This window comes from Acipenser ruthenus, chromosome 18 (assembly GCF_902713425.1).
Source record: "Acipenser ruthenus chromosome 18, fAciRut3.2 maternal haplotype, whole genome shotgun sequence".
In the NCBI taxonomy this organism is placed as follows: domain Eukaryota; kingdom Metazoa; phylum Chordata; class Actinopteri; order Acipenseriformes; family Acipenseridae; genus Acipenser; species Acipenser ruthenus.
In genome coordinates, this window is record NC_081206.1 from 29475186 (window position 1) to 29495455 (window position 20270).

A 20270-nucleotide genomic window follows, 5' to 3' on the forward strand; every position below is an offset into this window, starting at 1 on the left:
AATACAAAATTACAGCTGCAGATGATTCAATGATACTAAAACTCCTGTATACTGTATTCTGAGGACTTGTACTTTTTAAATATGTAACGACTGATGTATACAGCTGGGCTATACATGTAGCTCCTATATGCCACTGATTGTTCGTGTCTATTACTTTGGGCAGCTAACTATAGAATCCTAATGGGACTGCATTGTACAAGATCGCCTACTACTTTATAATACATTATTTATGCATTATTACTGAGGGCTCAAATAACCGGTGCTCGGGGTCCACTTGATGATCACTTAGAGAACAGATGTGCCACAGAGGAGTGCACCCCTCCCCATGTTACACTGTACCATTATATCCTTGTTGACTTGATGAATTATAATGGGGTATCAGGTAGGCGCGGGAGATTGAAAATGACCCAGAAAGGCTCATTATTCCTGTGGCAATGTGCCCCGTCCCTGTGTGCATTTGTATGTTGCGTGCGTGTGTTAATGTTGGTGTATAGTCATTGGTACACGGGATATAAACGGGTCTGTGTTTCACGTGTATTTAAAAAGTGTATATTTGTATTTAGGCACGGGATTGCACATCACGCACGTGCATTTAAAATATAATATGTGAACACGGGGTTTCACGTAATGAATTCACGTGCTGGGATTCAAGTGAATAATTAATTAGTAATTGAATCCCAGCACAAACAGTATAAATAGATGCACGTTTAGTCACTCGTGGTTGGGTGTTCGGAAGAGGAGAACGGGTGAGAGAGAGAGGAGAGTTAAAATAAGTAAAATCATTAAACGTAAAGATAAGTTTGTTTGTACTCACCGTGTCTGTCTGTCTGTCCGTGCACCGTTTGTTTAGTGTTAGTCCGTTTTGTATGTCTATTTATTTTGGCGTGTAGTGCCGTGTCCTGTTTTGTATTCCGTTATTTAAACCTGTTATTTTGTTATTAAACGCTGAGTGCCACCATTGCACTCAGCTCATCACAACCACCGTGTCTGTGTTTGAAATCCTTTCTGGTCTGACGCCACCCACTCTGGCCGTCTTTGTGACACGTGGTGTCATCGTGGGATAGCCGCGCCTCCAAGCGTCAGACCAGGAGGGGTCTGGAAAAAAAAAAAAAAAAAAAAAAAAAAAAAAGGTCAATGGCAGAAGACGCCATCAAACTGCGGGGCTGGTTCCTAGAAAATGCTGGGCTGGAGGCCCAGTCTCTGCCCATAATCGTCCGGGCCCTGTGGATGATGGACAGTGAGAGATGGGAGGCCTATCAGGAGGAACACACCCCAAACACCTTGGAGGAAGGTGTGGAGTTTCTCCTCAGCTACCTGGAGGCAACGATAAAAGGAACAGCAGCCCAGGTAGCAGGCCCACCAGCAGAGGGTGAATGCCTGCTGTCCCCATCTCCACCAGCAGAGGGTGAGTACCTGCTGTCCCCATCTCCACCAGCAGAGGGTGAATGCCTGCTGGTTTTGCCTCCACAGCCCAAATGGGAGGAGCCTGAGCGTCCACAGCCCAAATGGGAGGAGCCTGAGCGTCCACAGCCCAAGCGGGAGGAGCCCGAACGTCCTACGCCTGAGTGGGAGGAGCCCGAACGTCCTACGCCTGAGTGGGAGGAGCCCGAACGTCCTACGCCTGAGTGGGAGGAGCCCGAACGTCCTACGCCTGAGTGGGAGGAGCCCGAACGTCCTACGCCTGAGTGGGGGGAGCCCGAACGTCCACAGCCCAAGAGGGGGGAGTCGGTGCGTCCACAGCCCAAAAGGGAGGAGTCGGTGCGTCCACAGCCCAAAAGGGAGGAGTCGGTGCGTCCACAGCCCAAAAGGGAGGAGTCGGTGCGTCCACAGCCCAAAAGGGAGGAGTCGGTGCGTCCACAGCCCAAAAGGGAGGAGTCGGTGCGTCCACAGCCCAAAGGGAGGCAAGTCGGGGTTTCCACAGCCCTGGGACCCAAGCCACCAGCAGAGGGAAAATGCCTGCTGGTTCAGCCCCAAGAGCCGGAAGGGGAGGGGTTACAGGCTCAACCCCCTGAAAATTTTTGGGGGGGAGAAGGGCAGGATGCTGGTGTCCCCCAGCAGCCTCTCGCTATGCTGCTGAAGGCAGCACGGCGCGCACATGCCCAGCCGCCACAGCAGAGGGAGCCAGCACCGCCAGGAGCAGAGGAGCAGGAGCTGCCTCTGCCTCCGCCACCACCACCGCAAGGAGCAGAGGAGCAGGAGCTGCCTCTGCCTCCGCCACCACCACCGCAAGGAGCAGAGGAGCAGGAGCTGCCTCTGCCTCCGCCACCACCACCGCAAGGAGCAGAGGAGCAGGAGCTGCCTCTGCCTCCACCACCGCCAGGAGCAGAGGAGCTGGAGCTGCCTCTGCCTCCACCACCGCCAGGAGCAGAGGAGCAGGAGCTGCCTCTGCCTCCGCTACCACCACCGCCAGGAGCAGAGGAGCTGGAGCTGCCTCTGCCTCCACCACCGCCAGGAGCAGAGGAGCTGGAACTGCCTCTGCCTCCGCCACCGCCTGGAGCAGAGGAGCTGGAGCTGCCTCTGCTGCCCGTACCTCCGCAGGGAGTACGGTGGCCGGAGCCCCAGAAAGGGGAGCTGCCGGCCACGAAGAAGGGGGATGAGGTCTGGAGACCACTTTCCCCAGCAGCAGTTTCGCTGCAGGAGTTCTTGTGGCCGGAGCCCCACAGGAGGGAGCTGCCGGCTACGAAGAAGGGGGAGGTCGGGGGACCACCTGCCCCCGCAGCTTTTTCGCTGCAGGACGGGACCAACAGGCTGTCAGCCGTGCCACTACCGGCAGGGGTGCTGACAGCATTGCCAGCCAAGGGCCCACTGAAGCCTCCCTTCCCAGCCCGAGACTTTGTCCTGGACTGCTGGATTTTTAAGGGGGGAGGTGGCCGTTGAGGCCATGTGTGCTGCGCACAAGGGGGGGTATATGTGGCAATGTGCCCCGTCCCTGTGTGCATTTGTATGTTGCGTGCGTGTGTTAATGTTGGTGTATAGTCATTGGTACACGGGATATAAACGGGTCTGTGTTTCACGTGTATTTAAAAAGTGTATATTTGTATTTAGGCACGGGATTGCACATCACGCACGTGCATTTAAAATATAATATGTGAACACGGGGTTTCACGTAATGAATTCACGTGCTGGGATTCAAGTGAATAATTAATTAGTAATTGAATCCCAGCACAAACAGTATAAATAGATGCACGTTTAGTCACTCGTGGTTGGGTGTTCGGAAGAGGAGAACGGGTGAGAGAGAGAGGAGAGTTAAAATAAGTAAAATCATTAAACGTAAAGATAAGTTTGTTTGTACTCACCGTGTCTGTCTGTCTGTCCGTGCACCGTTTGTTTAGTGTTAGTCCGTTTTGTATGTCTATTTATTTTGGCGTGTAGTGCCGTGTCCTGTTTTGTATTCCGTTATTTAAACCTGTTATTTTGTTATTAAACGCTGAGTGCCACCATTGCACTCAGCTCATCACAACCACCGTGTCTGTGTTTGAAATCCTTTCTGGTCTGACGCCACCCACTCTGGCCGTCTTTGTGACAATTCCTCATGATCCTCACTGTCATCAGACACATTACTCCTCCGACAGACTCCTGAGCAAAGAGCAGTGTCGGAGCATGCCATGGTTTTTTTCCCCAGCTACCTAGAGACTTCCTTTGGCTTTGCTTCTTGTCTTTGAATTTTTCAGGAGCTTTCACAGCATCCCCAAAATGGAGAATCCCATTATAGACTACTGTACATGTGTCAGTGTTAATGAGCCTCCTCTTTCGCAAGAGATGATTTAAGATACAGAATCAACGACACTTTCTTGTAGTACAGGAAAACTAATTGGGACCAAGGGGTGTTTGGAAAATCATTTTAGTGTAGATACAAAAAAAAAACTGTTATACAACATTCCCAATAAACAAACAATTAAAAAGACCTCCAATACAGCCCCTGCATCTGTAAACAAGTAATTTAGTGTATTACACTGTACTGGAATTACCAGGGCTGATAGGGCAGAGGAACGGTGTATTACACTGTACTGGAATTACCAGGGCTGATAGGGCAGAGGAACGGTGCACACAACAGGGCATGGCTGCTTTGATACCTGAGTACATACTGCACCATAAGGGGTGTTACTTTTACATCCCCTTCAGTCACTGCATGCATAATTGAACCACGTTAAGTTTCCTATCTATGTACCTATTGTATAATGCTTTTTTTTCTTCAAAGTTTTGGCAAAACAACTTCTTGAACTCCATAGAGTTCACACAAATTGTATAATCAGCATGAGGAAAAAGATCTCACAAATAAACCGGTGAGCCAGTGACAGTTGCACGCCCACGGACTGTGCATTCATTAAATTATAAATAGAACTGTAAAATCACAATCAAGTGAATTACACACAGGTTTCAATGTGTAGTGAATGAGACTCTGCATGACCTCTCATCGATTTCTTTGAGGCATTCCTATTAAGAGGCTAAGTGTAAAAGAAAGTTCTTATTACAATTAGTTTTAAGTTGTATCTCTCAGTACTGTCAAGGCAATCAAGTCTTTAGTTCTAATTAAATGTAAATTATGAGAAACAAATCTTTAGTTCTGGAGACAGTGAAAAAGCAAAGTCAAAGCCACGCTTAAGAATGGGGGTGGACTTTACTTTGATAGTGAATTCAGTTTTTTCCCAGTTTAACCAGTTTATTACAATGGTCTCAAAGTAGTTAGACTGCAGCTGAAATGCACCCACATCCACAGCACACTGCAATCTAACTAATACATACATGTAACATATAAACTAATGCTTATAACTGGGATCTAACTTGCCCATTGTCATTGTGAAATTAAGTATATCCTTTGCCTTAAAATCAATTTAGATAGAGATTATTTTTTACCATTTCTGCTGTTGGTACAATTTTACTATCAGATGTTTTTCAATGAGGCTAAGGGATTCCAAATAGAAGATTTTTTCCAATTAAACTGTATTTTACAAGAGGAGAAAAGTTTCTCAATGAAGTCAGCTGTGACATCTGATCCGAACTGCCAGACGAAGCAATCCATCCTAATTTTCCACTGTTTACTTTCCAGCTACTGTAAGCATCTGCATTCTGCGTATTTACAGCAGTATTGTTAGTAATAGAACCAGGACAGGAAACACATGTTGATAAGAACTTAGTCTACGGTATTTCCCTACAACAACCCCAATCCCCATAGAGCTTTCATTTACTGTACTGGAGGTGCAATAAAGAGTGATTTCCCTTTCAATGACCTGGATAGGCTGGAGTGAGTTAAAAAGGAGTCAAGGGAAAAAATCTAAATCAACGAAACTGCAAGACTAGACTATGTCTACAATTACTATCACAAATAATGACATTTTTCAGAGACAAAAGGAATTATAATCAATTTCAAGAAAACAGAAGGTGTATGCTTTCAAATAAGGCCAGAAATATTTAGATATGAAAATACTGTATATTGTACTTACTGTAAAACCAAACACAGTAACTATAGTTCTACTAACTGTAATAACACGATGCCACATTCATATGCCATAAAACCATGAATAAACCTTAAAAGAAAGGGAAATACAGGAGACATATTTATACAGGATTTCTCTAAAGCATAACATTTAACAAAAGGTCTGTGTGTTACTAGAATACCAAACAGGAAAGCATAGTATCTCACCTTTCATCATCCCCACTCCAACACACACACACACACACACACACACACACACACATAGCATCTCACCTTTCATCATCCCCACTCCCCCCCACACACAAACATACATGCATACTCTTTATTTTTTTCTGACAGCCCTGCACTTTACTTTATAATTTTAATAATGCAATAACTTTTCATGGGAAATGTACCTTCCCTTCAAGCATATTGAGGAATGAACACACTGAGTACTGCAAGGATGGCATTAGCTTCTGCTTTTCCTTCAAAGAGAAAGCTTATGTAACATCAGCGATCCTGCAGTGCTGAACATTAAACCCTTTCTGACTCATTATATGAAGCCCACTGCAGTAACAGCTTCAATAAGACGCATGTCTGATCAGCTCCTTTGGGGTGCAAACACAGCCCAGCAATGTGATCACGACGTGTTTGCCGTACTTTTCAGGAAATGCGTTGCTATGCAGTTCTGATTTAGGAGAAAAAGGTTCCGTACCGATGCAGATTACTCAACTCATAGTCATTTAGGGGAGGGGATATTTAAATGTCCGTGTCTGCTTACTAAGAACGACTCTAAACATCGTGAGGAGAGCTTCATGCGTTGCCATGTAGATAAAAACATTTAACAATAGAAATGAATTCACGTGTTGTCGTGCACATTCTGAATTATGCCGGGCATTAGTTTGTCTGGTTACCTTTCCATCACACAAACACACACACACACACACACAATTTTATAAAATAAAATTTCTACAAGTTTTACTACTTAGAATTGATATTTGTGTGTGTGAAAGAACATTGCTACTACTGTAGGGTAGCTGTCCCTACGATGTGAGTCATTCATGTCTATCTCAGTCTGTCCCTTAGCATAAATACTGTAGGTGTTCATTTGTTTTCAAGTACACAAGCTTATACAATACAACAAGTGAGAAAACGAATTCCAGTGATACAGTCAAAGTAAGACTGTACATGGAAGTAAACAGACATGATTAAAAATTAACAAGGTATGTCAGTCTGCAGGTTACGTTCAGAGAGAAAAATAACCATAGGTGAGAGAGAAAGAAGTGGGAAAAAGAAATCAAGTTGACAGAAAAGAGGGATCTTTTTATTTTGCTGGACTGTTTGCTTCTTTCCTTCAGAAATATCTATTTAAATGTTAATATATTTTAACATATATGTAAAAGGTCTTTAAGGAATGTCAAATGTAATACACAGTAAATCAATTAGAAATTGAAGTTTTGTGAACAAAAACAAAACATCCCTGGGGGCATTATCTAAGGGGAATGTCATTTATGATTGAATGGTTTATAAACATGTAAAAAAAAGAAAGAAAGATGCATCCTTGATACGTCCACAGGTTAAAAAATAAACGTGGCAGCAAAATGGCTAATTTCTACTTGACACCACCTGAAATTGAACTTTATTGAGAGAATCACAGAATAAAACCTGAGGGATGAAATTTGTGTTAAGGTTAATACTAAGGGTTAGGGTTGATAAGATAAAACCAAAGACAAAAGTGAGTACACTGGCCTGTAACAAATTCTGAAAATCCTACTGAAAAGGAATTCTAACCCTAAACCCGAAATGAAACCCTAACAAAATTTAACCCTATTAGGACTAGGTTTTGGGGTCTGGGTTAGGGTTAGGATTAGGGTTATGGTTAGGAATAGGGTTTGGATTAGGCTTTAGGGTTATGGTTTGGATTAGGGTTTGGATTAGGGTTAGGGTTAGGGTTAGGGTTTGGGTTAGGAGTAGGTTTTCGGTCTGGGTTAGGGTTAGTATAAAAAAAGCAAAAATTGCTTTTCAATACTTTTTACACATTTTGTTACAGGTAAGTATATTTAATAGTGCATTTTCTATAAAGAGGATTAACTGAATTCCTGTTTCATTTGTAAGGGACAAGAGTCAATCAATTACACTGTAATAAATCCCATTCAGAGAACTTTAATGAAAGGTTATTAAACAAGCACCTGCCTGGAGAACCTGGTTTTATTGCAGTGCAGATGCTTTCCAGTCTCCAGCTCCCTGGATAGACAGACCACCAGCCTAGCCTGGCAGGGTATAACCCAAATGCCTGCAGTAAAGCTCACAGAATCAACAACTGCATAATGCATGTAGAGAAGATCTTAATAATTTAGGGGCAAACCTGAATTGCATTGTTATTTTGGGTATGTATGCTTACTTCTTGAAAACAGGAAGATATTATTATATTATTCTATTCTGGTTTTTATAATACAAAAGGGTGATCTTTTATTTTAATAATATATCACTGTAGCATTTATAGAAATCATTAGACAAAGAGAAGGAGATGTGATACCGTTTATTGGACTAACTAAACAATAATTAATCACAAGCTTTCAAGACCTCAAAGGTCTCTTCTTCAGGAGAAAGTAGGAAGGAGACCTTTGAGGTCTTGAAAGCTTGTGATTAATTATTGTTTAGTTAGTCCAATAAAAGGTATCACATCTCCTTCTCTTTGTCTATGACCTCTGGACTAAAACGGCTACCATTTCATCTAGAAATTATTACAAATGTATCTTGAAATTTAAAATAACCATGAGTCATAAACCATTTCCTCAGTGCAAATTTTATATCCAGACCACATTAAACAAATTACAATGGCCAAAGACTCTGAGTCTCACTAGGGCCTCCAGTCTGGTGGGTTTGGGCATTAGCCAAAACCCCAATATACATCTGGCTTGGATTGAAAGGGAGTTGATCACAGCACTGCTATATAACATGTACTTTATACACCATTTTGGTTTATTTATGTTTTAAGAGAAATGTTTGTTTTTAAAAGAACATTTATCTTAAACAATAACAAAAAAATAATAATAATCAAATAAAGATGATGTGCAACAGTACATATGAAATGTCTGTACAGTATTTTTATGATAACAAAAGCATGCCTATTTTGTGATTGCTGCATTGTTATAAAACAGCAGCTGTTTTTCGATAACCACCAGGGGCCTCTAGCGCTTGCTGGTCCACACCTGGTGTTGTTAAGTTTTAAAAATATGACACGAAGGAGTCTTAAAGAGAAAATATAGATTTTCATACTGATTATTATGCATTTTGCAAAGAAAACTATTGAACTGGACTTATTCTGTCCTGGTGCAGTGTAACTTATTAATGATCTTTAGCTTTTATTCATTTAAATCAGGAGCAATCATAACATAATACATTAATAACAAAGGAAAAGTAAAAATCTGTTCTACATACAGGAGCCACTGATCTAAAAGGTATGAAACTTGGTCTGGAATACTTTCGCAAAAGTTATAGAGAGAATCGCCATCGCTCTGAGCTGTATGTGATCATTTTTCACGAGCTTTGATAGTCTATGTACAGCTCTGGCAGAAGATGTATGGTACTCATTTACTTGCTTTTGCTGGTGAAGTTTCGAAGAATGGCGCACATACAATCAAAGATGGCGTTTCTCAACTAAAAGCTGACGTGTAGATCGAAATCAATTTACTACAGTGTATGCAATTCACTGGCCAACATCAACCTGGATTTTATTACACTTCCTGGAACAAAAAAAAAAACAGTAATGCCAAAACAAAGGGCTGCCTCAATGTAACACTGCTGTCAGGACTGGGGATTCTCAATGCTAATGATCTTGTGCATTGTCTTCCTCTGAGCCAGAGTGTGTCAGTTACTGAGACGATCTTAACCTGTAGCTTGGTTGCTGCTGATCGCTCATTCAAGGCTTTGCGACTGTGCTGTTTCTAAACAGGAAACAGCAGAAAAAGAGAAATCGCTGCTTTCTATAGAAATGTTAGAAATGTAACATGGAAGAAAGCAGTACAAGATGAAAACAAGGAACATGTGATTTTGAAATGCTTTTGGTAAAGGGCAGCACAGAACATGTTAATCAGCAGAACAGCAAACGACTTTCTATCGTCTAAGCAGCTTATTTATTTACTCATGTCAATGCAGATATGGATTGCACATTTTATTTGTGCTTTTAAAAAACGCATTGTAGACGCCATAGTCTTCTGCTTGGGAAAGTACTTCCTGAAGCTTTTTTTCCCCCTTCTGATGCCTTGGGTTATTACTTTCAGCTTCTGGTGCTGAGATCTCAGACAGTTTATCCAGGATTAAGGAACGGTTTTGAACTAATGAGCTTCCTAGATTTCCTGCCGATGATTTATACTGATTTTTTTTCTTCTTTACCCTGGAAGGAAGTATTTCAATCCATCAAGACCATTGCATGTATCATGCTGCTGATCATATCATGATGTCTGGGACCATCTCTTGGTTCTCTCCTCCGCGTGGGGGACAAATAAGGGTCAAATATTCAAATCCCTGATATAGATCAAAGCAATTAAAATAATAATTTGTAATTTGTAATTATTATAGTTACAGACAACACAAGAGAGCTGATTCAAGCCACAAATACTTTAAAAACAGTAGTCAATTTGGCAAAGCTTTTGGGGTCAGTGGTTCAGTAGTTTCTGATCAAAAGGTAAAGACAGTGTCTAAAGATTCAGTGCTGAGCTATTAGTAAAGAATCCTCACAACAGTTTCTAAGCAGTGAGTTAAAAGCCTCTAATATAATTCAGCATATAAGGTGATGTTTGATTATCTTGATTAGCTTTCATAACTGTTTCACACTGTGTTTTCCCAAATGCAAAAGTTTGCAAGTTTCTATTACCTATGCATAAAATGTGCAACCAGTACATACCACGGTGAAATTGTCCTAACATTTGTAAACAGGTGCATGTTATACACTGCAAATTACAGTAAAATCTGGCGTGGTTGATATGACTAATAAAGTACTGACAACCCTCTAAGAAACCAAGCCCCCTCAATTACAAATCATTTTTAACCACAAATGCAATACAAAAGGTTTGCCCTTAAAGATCAGTAATCACACACTTGACAGCTGAGAAACTAAAGAAGCCTTAACATTAATTGCGGGACAACAAGAGTAGACAGAGAAAGACTAAACAAAAGTCGAATGTCTGACTGAATGATGTCACAGAACACATTTAATCCTGTTATTTGGGAAAAAGAGCATTTACTTCCAGAAGCTTCTGCTTAAAAACTGTAGCTCATAAAAGTACATCCAACTATCAGTGTCACTTTTATTCCTGTAGGAATCCTGGGTATCAGGATAACAAGCACATGGATTCACCAGACAAAATGTCTGTCATCTAATGGACATGACAACTGACAGCTCCAACAAGATTAAGGCCCCGGCCGGATGATCAATGTGGGAAAAGCTCTGCCTAGCAACTAGCCTTTGATCAGCCTCAAACTACAACCTCTCTTGTACTAAATACACCAAAAAAACCAAGCTCAGTTCTTTAATGAGATCAAAATTAACCTTTAGACTGACCTCTATAATATTAGTATGGAGGTTAAGAATGGGGATTGCTTAAAAATGGTGTAGCTTTTCATTATTTTAATATTTCTGAGTTATTCATTACCAGTGAACACGGAGAGACAGTATCCTTTGTTTCTTTTTACTCCCAGAGAAATGTCTGCTTGTTATTTTTGTGGTGTGTGAAGGTACATGTACTATAGAAGAGACAGGTGCATGTACATATATCACATACTAGAGACTATTGCATATTTCTACGGAACCGCTTGTCCGTTTGTGATTAAACATTCTAAGAACCTTCTTTAGCACAAGTTATTGAATGTATCACAATCTCAGGTCTATGTCAAAGTGCCATATCTCTGTCCAACTGTCTGTCTGTATGTCATACTTAGGTGTTTTTATATATCTGGAGAATATTATCCAATTATGATGAAAAACACATTTTGGAGTATCTGAATCTGGAAGAATGTATTGTGTACAGTACGTTATTACGTGATGGACACAATTATACCAAAAAATTATGTCACTGTGCCATGCTGCTATGAGTGGAATGAAATCACATGATCACAATGAAATAATGCAAGACTCCAATTGCAAGGCAGTTTTAGCCATTCCAGATTTTCCTGTGAGCCTTACATGTACTTGTAAATGATCTGAGTCTATTAAGCTCACAATAAAAGCTGGAATGGCTACAACTGCTATGCAATGGTATTCTAACATACCTTGCTTACACACACTGTATACAAAAGTATATACAATGACTTGCCACATTATTAGAACCACCTCTATGACCAGTATCCACCAACACTGTGTAGAAACAGCTGCTCAGATACAGCCTTCAAGAAAGGGCAGTGGAGATGATTTGAAAAAATGAATACGCCAATTAGACCCATATGCAGTAGTGTTGTGTTAGTGCTGAATGCATTAGTGATTAAATAAAGTACTGTCCAGCTTCCCACACGGAGAACAATCATTTTGACCGAAGTCCAAATAAAACTAGTGTTGACACTTTCTATTGTCAGCATTACTCATACCTCATTAGCTAATTGCAAAAAGTTTTAGAAGACAAATGAGATTTCAATTTGACTACCAGGTCAGCTGACAACAACAGAGCAGACTGAGAGGCCCTTCAGAGAGCACATTTCTCTGCACATTCCTCATCCCTGCAGTATACATGCAGCACTGTCGGGGACCGTCAATATAAAAAAGCTCTTTCTGTTCAACAGCAAAACAAAAGGGCTTCTTTGTCCCATACAGTTATTTTTGGAAAATGCCCCGGAATTGTGTGTCCTTTTGCAGGAAACCTTCAAGAACAGAAGGTGCTTAGTGGTCTGTTATAACCCTTCTCTAATAGCACAGGAATTACTTAATCTAAACCAGAGAACCGTTTGGGAGACAGTTTGATGGTTGATTTGTTGATTTTTTAGCAGATTTTTTCTTACCCTACATTCCTACTTTATCTGGCTTGAGAAAAAAAAAATCAAGCCCTGTAAAATGGAGTAAAGCGTTTAAGTTACTTACCCCAGTAGGAGTTTGCCATGATATTTTTGCACGGTATTTCTGCATTTTTTCCACGCTTTTTCCATGGTAATACCATGCATTAACTATATGTTTACCATGCCTCACTGTTCTTTACATTGCTTTGCTATGCTTTCCCATGCTTTCACTATGCTTTATTATGCTTTGCTATGCTTTTACTATGGTAAACTTTTATAAGGGGAAACACTGTTGCCATAAAAAGTATATGAGGATCATGTCCGAGTGAAGCATTTGAGATGAAAACAACATTGCTGACGGGCAAACGTATGTCCCACAGTCATATTAAATGTAGAAAGGGATGTGCAAGTTTGATACATACAGTCCTAAGATAGTGGAATTGGAAAGAATACAGTTTTGTATGTACGTATACCTGTTTACACCTGTTTACATAGTAGTTTATTTTTAAATGTTTATTTGAAGCAGTGCTTTATATGTGGCAAGTTAGAAAACAAACCCTTTTGTCTTTAATTGTTCATTTAAATACAGCATTTAGGCTGTGCAGATGTTTGATATGACGTGCTTGTATAAAACTTTTGAGTTGTATCTGATGTTTAATATTGATGTTGTTTAAAATGTAACCGTCATAATGACTGCCTGCTTTTAGGTATGAGTATAACCGCGGTGGTTCTAGTTAAAGCACTCTGCAGATCGCGGTGTGTTTTTTACCTTTCAAAGTGACCTGGCTCTGCCTTTGGAGCATAATATTGTATCATCTTCCAAACTTTCTATTTTGGGAGTCTAATGGGGACTCTGTTTTCTCTGTGACTGATGGCACAATGTAAATTAAAAATAAATAAATAAATGTTACACATTAACACAATCTGGCACCAGTAAAAGCTACAGATTTGTCACATTGCTGTAGATCAGTCATGCCTATTTGCAGACGGAGCAAATATGAAATGAGTGTCAATGATAAGAATGGAATGGAACAGGTTCAGCCAGGCAGATATAAGACCAGTCACGCTGATACATTTTATCCAGCTCTCACAGACAGTGTTTTGTCTGGTTCATCAGGAACACGTCTACAGCAGGTTAGAGTGTGCCTTTTTTTCAATTAGTAAATTGAGCCACTTGTGAAAGATCAACAATATGTTTAGTGGACCCGCCACTCTTATTATGGGATTGGAAGTAGCAGCATTAAGCTTGCAAGCTTTATAGGTTTAATACAGTACAATTTGAAACCCCTATTTTATCTGCAGAGACTATAAGATTTTAACACAGTGGGTGTGGATGTCTGGAGGGAAATAGGCTTCCTGCTAGCGGGGAAGCACAGTTTGCGTAGAAGGCACGTCACCCATGAAACAAATGCTTTACTCATGCCAACCTCCCTGCTTACTCTCTGGTACTCCAGCACACATCTCTTCAGAAAGAGAGTCAAATAGACTCAATGCCCTTTCTGGCAAATCAAGAATGATCTCCCTACTCTCCAGACAGATAGCCAGCCAGCCTGGGACTGAACAAAACCTCAGGCACAAGCAAGTGTTACAGAGTGAGCGAAGTTCTCTTTTTTAATGCTCCCACCTCCAACAATGCTTGTTTTTCTGTTCTCACAAAACTGCACTCATTCAGAGCACCAGGTTTTAGGGCAGCAAGGACCCTCCAGTGTTAGATTACAGCTCTTCTGAAATTCCCATGACATGCAGTCTGTATGGCCTTGCCTCTTGGTAGCTGAATTTTTTAATGTTACATTTTAGAAGGTTAGATTTTTTTGTTTAATAATATATTACACACATATTTCCAGAAATGATTTAAATATCTATCGTATACTGTTTTTATAATGCACTTTTTCTCCCCACGTATCAATTACTGGGAACAAATTATGTATCTCTTACATTAATGATGAAGTTTGAACAGTATATAAAATATTTCCCATGTCTCATTTGACATAATTTGACAAACAGAGTAAACATGAAATACTCATGGGGGTAAATGTGACTCTTCAGTTCCTCATGCCTGAACACTGACTCCACTGCATGGGGTAAAACTAAGACAGCCCAGTCTAGATTTGATATTAGAGACTCTTTATTTATATAAGTGCAAAAGCCAAAGCACTTTCCTTGGGGCCATTCAAAATACTGCATATTACAACCACTCATTCCTTTTTTTTTTAAATATATTTTTTAATATTTATTTTACATCAGGCCTGTGTTCATACTTTACCCTGGGTAACCCTATGCAACATTTGGCAAGGAAGCTGAGCAAATATTTAATATGTGTCATGGACAGCCTATAACTCTGGCCCTTGTCCCTGCTGAATTATGTGGCTTTACTCATTTTCTATTGTGGAATAATATGACACTATCAATGATTGTGCATTCACTATGTGTGGAAGTACCTGTGGTTGGGGTTTAGTAAAATAAGACATCTTTACAAAATACAAAGGCCTGACGGACACTCCATTTCATTTAGAAAACTAGTACAAATAAAAAAGTAATATTGTTGCTTTGATTTAAACTTGACTTACCTGATGCTAAAGACCACTCAGTTGTTATTATCTTCAAAGTTATTGCAATAAAGTGGACATTTAAAATGATTAAAATGGGGGCTCCCGAGTGGCGCATCCAGTAAAGGCGCTCCTCGCAGGATGTGCCCTATAGCCTGGAGATCGCAGGTTCGAATCCAGGCTATGTCACAGCTGACCGTGACCGAGAGTTCCTAGGGGGCGGCGCACAATTGGCTGAGCGCTGCCCGGGTAGGGAGGGCTTAGGTCGGCAGGGGAATCCACGGCTCACCGCGCATCAGCGACCCCTGTGGCCGATAGTGCGCCTGTGGCTCTGCAGCGGAGCCGCCAGATCTGTGTTGTCCTCCGGCACTATAGGTCTGGTGGCATTGCTGTGGATCTGCAGTGCGAAAAATGACGGCTTGGAAGGAGCACGTTTCGGAGGACGCGTGTTCCAGCCTCCGTTTCCCGAGTCGGCGGGGGGGTTGCGAGCGGTGAGCCGGGGATACAGATAATAATTGGGCATGCTAAATTGGGGTGAAAACCGGGGTAAAAATAATTGGCGACGACTAAATTTATATAAAAAAAATAAAAATAAAAAAAAAATGATTAAAATGTACCTTGTGTGGTCAATTTCTGGAATAGTAATGAATCCCCTCCTGAAAAAGAAAAATAACATTTTGTCAATGCTTCTCTTTTAATAAGATACATTGATCTGCCTATTGTCTACTGCAGTTTAATAGTCAAGGAAACAGGGATGTGTGACAGAAATAATTAACAGACACTGTATTGGATCAATAATGTATGACTCGTTATGTTTTGCTGGTGCAGTAACTCATTGTTTGTTTTGTTTTGGGTTCAAATCTAGCATATAATCAAAGCAGACAAAATTGGAGTCTGGCATTAACAATATTGACAGATATAGAACGGGTGTCCCCACTGCTCTACCAAGGATCCTCAGTCCTGCAGGGGAAACTCCTGTAGGTGAGGAGAGACCGTGCCCATCGATCTTCAGCTTCTCTAATGAGAGGCTGCATGCAAACGTGCCAATTAGTGTGAGAACATGAGTGTCCAAGTGCCACAGTGTAAATCAATGAAACCACATGAAGGCTGGAGGCAGCAAGTTCAAAGAAAAGTTTTTTCTACATCAAGTCTACCTGTGACGTTGGTCTCCTTCTTTAAAGCCCTACTCCAGACCTGCACCTCCACTATGAACCTGTACACCTACTCTTATGGAGGGTAGCAGAAGCATGCATGCTCCTTTCCAAACAGGTACTGTACGTTCATCAGCAGTACAAGTACACTGGTATCTTCAACTAGGATTTTTTTTTTTATTTTAAGTTGGGTGAAAAGCTTTTCAAAATAAGTTGTAGGTCATAACATTATTCAAAATCTGGTATTACACTAGGCTGAAGAAAGTTCTCAGTTTGTTTGTCTTGCTTTCAGGAAGTTTCTAATTCCAAAGTTATTTCACCTCAGCAGGGTTATCGCGGTCAAAGCAGGTCAATCACAAGCAGCTGGTTGGTTAATAACAGGAAATAAGGCACTGAAGGAGTGGGGGAAAGTTTGCTCTCCAGTTAAAATGGCCAAGGGGCAAGGCTACATGAAAGTAAGGGTTTCAAAGCAGAGATTCCTGTAACGAAGTACAGTACCAGGTATATTTTTTTTCTACCAAAATGGAAATTCATGTTTGCTATAAAAACTTTTCTTTTACAAAACTCCACACTTGAGACCTACATAGCAAATGGATTAGTGAAATCATTGTGCTCACTACAACCAAATTGTAATATTTAACAAAAAAAAAAGCAAAACCAGGGATTACAAGGTCTTGTTTTACTGCGCTTTTCAAAACAATGCACACACATTTTAGAAATCTAATTATCAAGACTTTTCACATTCATTCCTATACACGAACAACGAGAATCAGGTCAGGAAGCAGTGCGGATTCAATCAATAAGCTTTTAGCCTGTGACATTACTCAAGTCAGATCAGTTAGCCATTGTAGTGTAATGTACTAAAAAAAAAAGGACTGCTGAAGGCTATGAATGATTTCTTTTTGATCTTTTGTTGTTAGTAAATTTGCACAGCTCAAGTTAGCAAGATTAAATTCTGTAGTCTAGCAGCTACAAAAGCTGAAGTAAAAAGTCAGGTACTGTATATAGGAGCAAGCAATAGGTCTGATTTGATCAGGCTGGGCAAAAAGAATACCCGAGGCAGGTGTTATTTGGAGCGTATAGTGCCAACAAAACAGTCTGCGTTCTGCTTTGGTTACTCATGAGGGAACTCTTGAGCGCTAGCCATTATCCCCAGGGAGGAATCTCACCAGAAACCAATTATGCAAATTATGTGGCATGAATCCAAGAATGCAACAGACACATTAAAAATGCAATTCCATGCAAAGAGTAACTTCTTTTAAAAAAAAAAAAAATTTAAAAAATTGTTATTCTGCTAAAATAAAAAATATGGAAAAAATATTTCCATGTTCTATGGCGACTTTCAACCCAACTCTCTAGAGGTGTGGAATGTATTAAATTCAATTCTATATAGGGTTTCTAGTTTTCGGGTTTTATTTTTGATCACGTGATGTCCCTTTAAACGTATTTTGAGCCAGTTCGCTTTCTTAACCAAACACTAATTACCAAAGGAAGTTGTTTCTTTTTACCCTCATATCTTGATTAACAAACAACGCGCATTGATCTCACCTGATTCTATTTGAACCTGTATTTCGTTCTGGCTCTAATCGCCGCATTCAGCTTTTTAATTTCCACGGCGTTAGTCTCTAGTAGTGCGTTGCTAATTTATACAATCTGGTATTCAGTTAAGGCTTAACAACTATTAATTAAGGTTAAAGGGAGGGAGAGAGGAGGAAAATAAAAACTGAAAACTAAGCCCTACTTATATAGTTTTAATACACGTTTTATGACTATAAGTTTAACTGAATATCGCCATAAAACAAATAAATAATGCAGGTGTCTTTTGGTTAATGTAACCCTAATGCAATAAAAATCTGGCCGATATTTTTAGTTTTGCCTGAGGATGTTTGTACAGTACTAGGATTGATTACAGAAAGCAAACAAATATTATGATTTAATGTTGTGGCTTGAAGGTTAACTGTGGGGTCTTTGAGGGGCCCCGCTATCAATGCAGCAGCTAAAACAGCATGCCAAATATGTTGTAAATCAGAATTTCTTCGTTCCTATTGACCATAAACATAGAAACATTTACACCTCTTCAGTTCAGACCATTCCAAAATCCCACTACAAAGTTACTGTAGTGGTCCGCACAGGAAATATGCAGCAAAAACACACACAAATACAGTCATGAAGGGTTAGCAAATATATATTTGTAACTCATAACAACCACGTCACGTGTATTTTATAAAAGGAAGGTATTCTTCCTTTAGGATTTTGGATGTTTACAATCTTCTGAATACTGCGTATTTTAAGTAGGCATATTATTCTTATAACATCTTATAACGTTTAATAAATAAATGGTATCAGAATAGTGCTCTCCTGTTAAAATCTTAACTGAGTAGAACATTGTTTCATGACTTGTGTAATGCAGTGGTGCTTACATGCTAATGAGTCACATTTTTATATCATCAGGTGTTTGATTGATCCCAGAGAAATTAACTATTCCACTTCATGTTGTAATTTCAGACAAATAACATAGATCTTATTAAAATGAATATTCATGGTGTTTGTAAGAAGATATATATTTCTATTATTATTATTACAGGGAGAGCTATCAATAATATTGGATTTCTGTTTCAGCAAAATATTTACCACCTACATATGAACTGTGATTTGAATTACATCATCATCAGGGAACAGAGAACATCCAATCATGTGACACATCATCTCCATGCCACGCCACAACAAAGAACAAGTGTGGTATTTCTTACATCCACGGTGTTGCAGGGGGACAGGTTAATGGTTACACTCTGGGGTACCAGCTGAACTTAGAGAAAAGACATGTTTGACAGCCCAGGATGTGAAGACTGCAACAGAAAATTCATTCATTTGAAAATGAAGATGAGCTGACCTTTTAACAAAAAATGTTTTCTAAAAAAGGCAGATTTGGCTATAAAATTCAAACTGAACCCCTTTTTTCCCCTTTCCAGCGTATCATCCTGTTGTTTAAAACATTCTATGCAACTTGACAAAGAGTCTGCCTGCGTAGAGAATGGAGACTTGATAGGTATTCCAGCAGGTTGTCTCGGTATAAATACAGCAAACACCTTGAGACAATGCCCTTCGGGAATGAGATGAAGCAAAAGACAGACTACATATTCAACACAGTGTCAAATAAACCTAACTATTATATTCTGTTGCTAATTTTCCAATCGCCACTTCGTCTCAAGAGACTTCAGTTCAAGAGTTACACTTAAACCATGTGCAATAACATGCGTTTAATTCTAATTTTCAGACATAGGGAAACAGATATAATTACCTGATCTCTTTACTAAGTTGCATTCAGAAATAAGTACTGTATGTTCAACCTTGGTGAAATAAGTGCAATCAATGAAATACACTGAAATGCTGATTTCAGTACATTTCATTTATAGTGATGTTAAGCTAGAGGTAAAATGTCCACGGCACAGATAAACTGCAATCATGGAGTAGTTCAACTTATTTTATTTAGATGAATGGAGCATTAACATGCATTAAGTTTAATCAGATAACTCCAAATGATCTACTCAACTGAAAATACACCCTCACCATTGATTATATTGCTTAACAGCCCAGATTCCAAAAAGAGATGTGTCAACAAAGATATTTCATACTAGTTTAAACAGTGCTTGAAGTACAGTCCTCCTGCGGAGGCTATAAAACACAGGGACATACTTTAAAATGTGCCTGTTAATGGGAGATATCATTTTGTGATTGATATGAGAAATGTGGCATGTGCATTCGGGACAGATACCTACTTAATACAAATTCCATATTTATCTGGTGGAAAATTACAGACAGTCCCAAAGTACTACAGAATGTAGTTTTTCCAGTCCATGCTGCTAGCATGACCCCATTCACACACATCTTCATGTATGTGTCAAGATTACAGTCACTTTCCATGTCGCCTCTTTTCACTGACATGACTACTAGCTGACAATATTTAAGCAGAGACTGAATAATTTAAAATAAAAGAGTTTCTGAAAAAATGCACCAAAATATCTGTTTTTATATAACTGCAGTCACGAATGACTGACATCTCTAATACTTCTGAAGGAGTAATTAAATCACACGTCACGTTATACATGAACAACAATATTAGCAGCTAATTATAAAAAAAAGAAAGGGCATTGTGAAGTGCCAGCTTTACCAGCTCTA

The 20270-nt window shown here is 40.0% G+C and overlaps 1 protein-coding gene across 4 annotated transcripts in view; it reads right to left on the reverse strand.

Moving 5' to 3' along the window:
- LOC117421335 (reticulon-1-A) overlaps positions 1–20270 on the reverse strand; it is a 49225-nt gene that overhangs the window by 25546 nt on the left and 3409 nt on the right. For 2 of the 4 annotated variants that reach the window (XM_034035604.3, XM_034035625.3), the window contains exon 2: positions 15561–15599. The exons of the other annotated variants lie outside the window; for them this stretch is intronic. In XM_034035604.3, coding sequence (XP_033891495.3) covers positions 15561–15599 — 39 coding nt within the window. The remainder of the gene's footprint in view (positions 1–15560; positions 15600–20270) is intronic. 4 annotated transcript variants of the gene reach the window in all.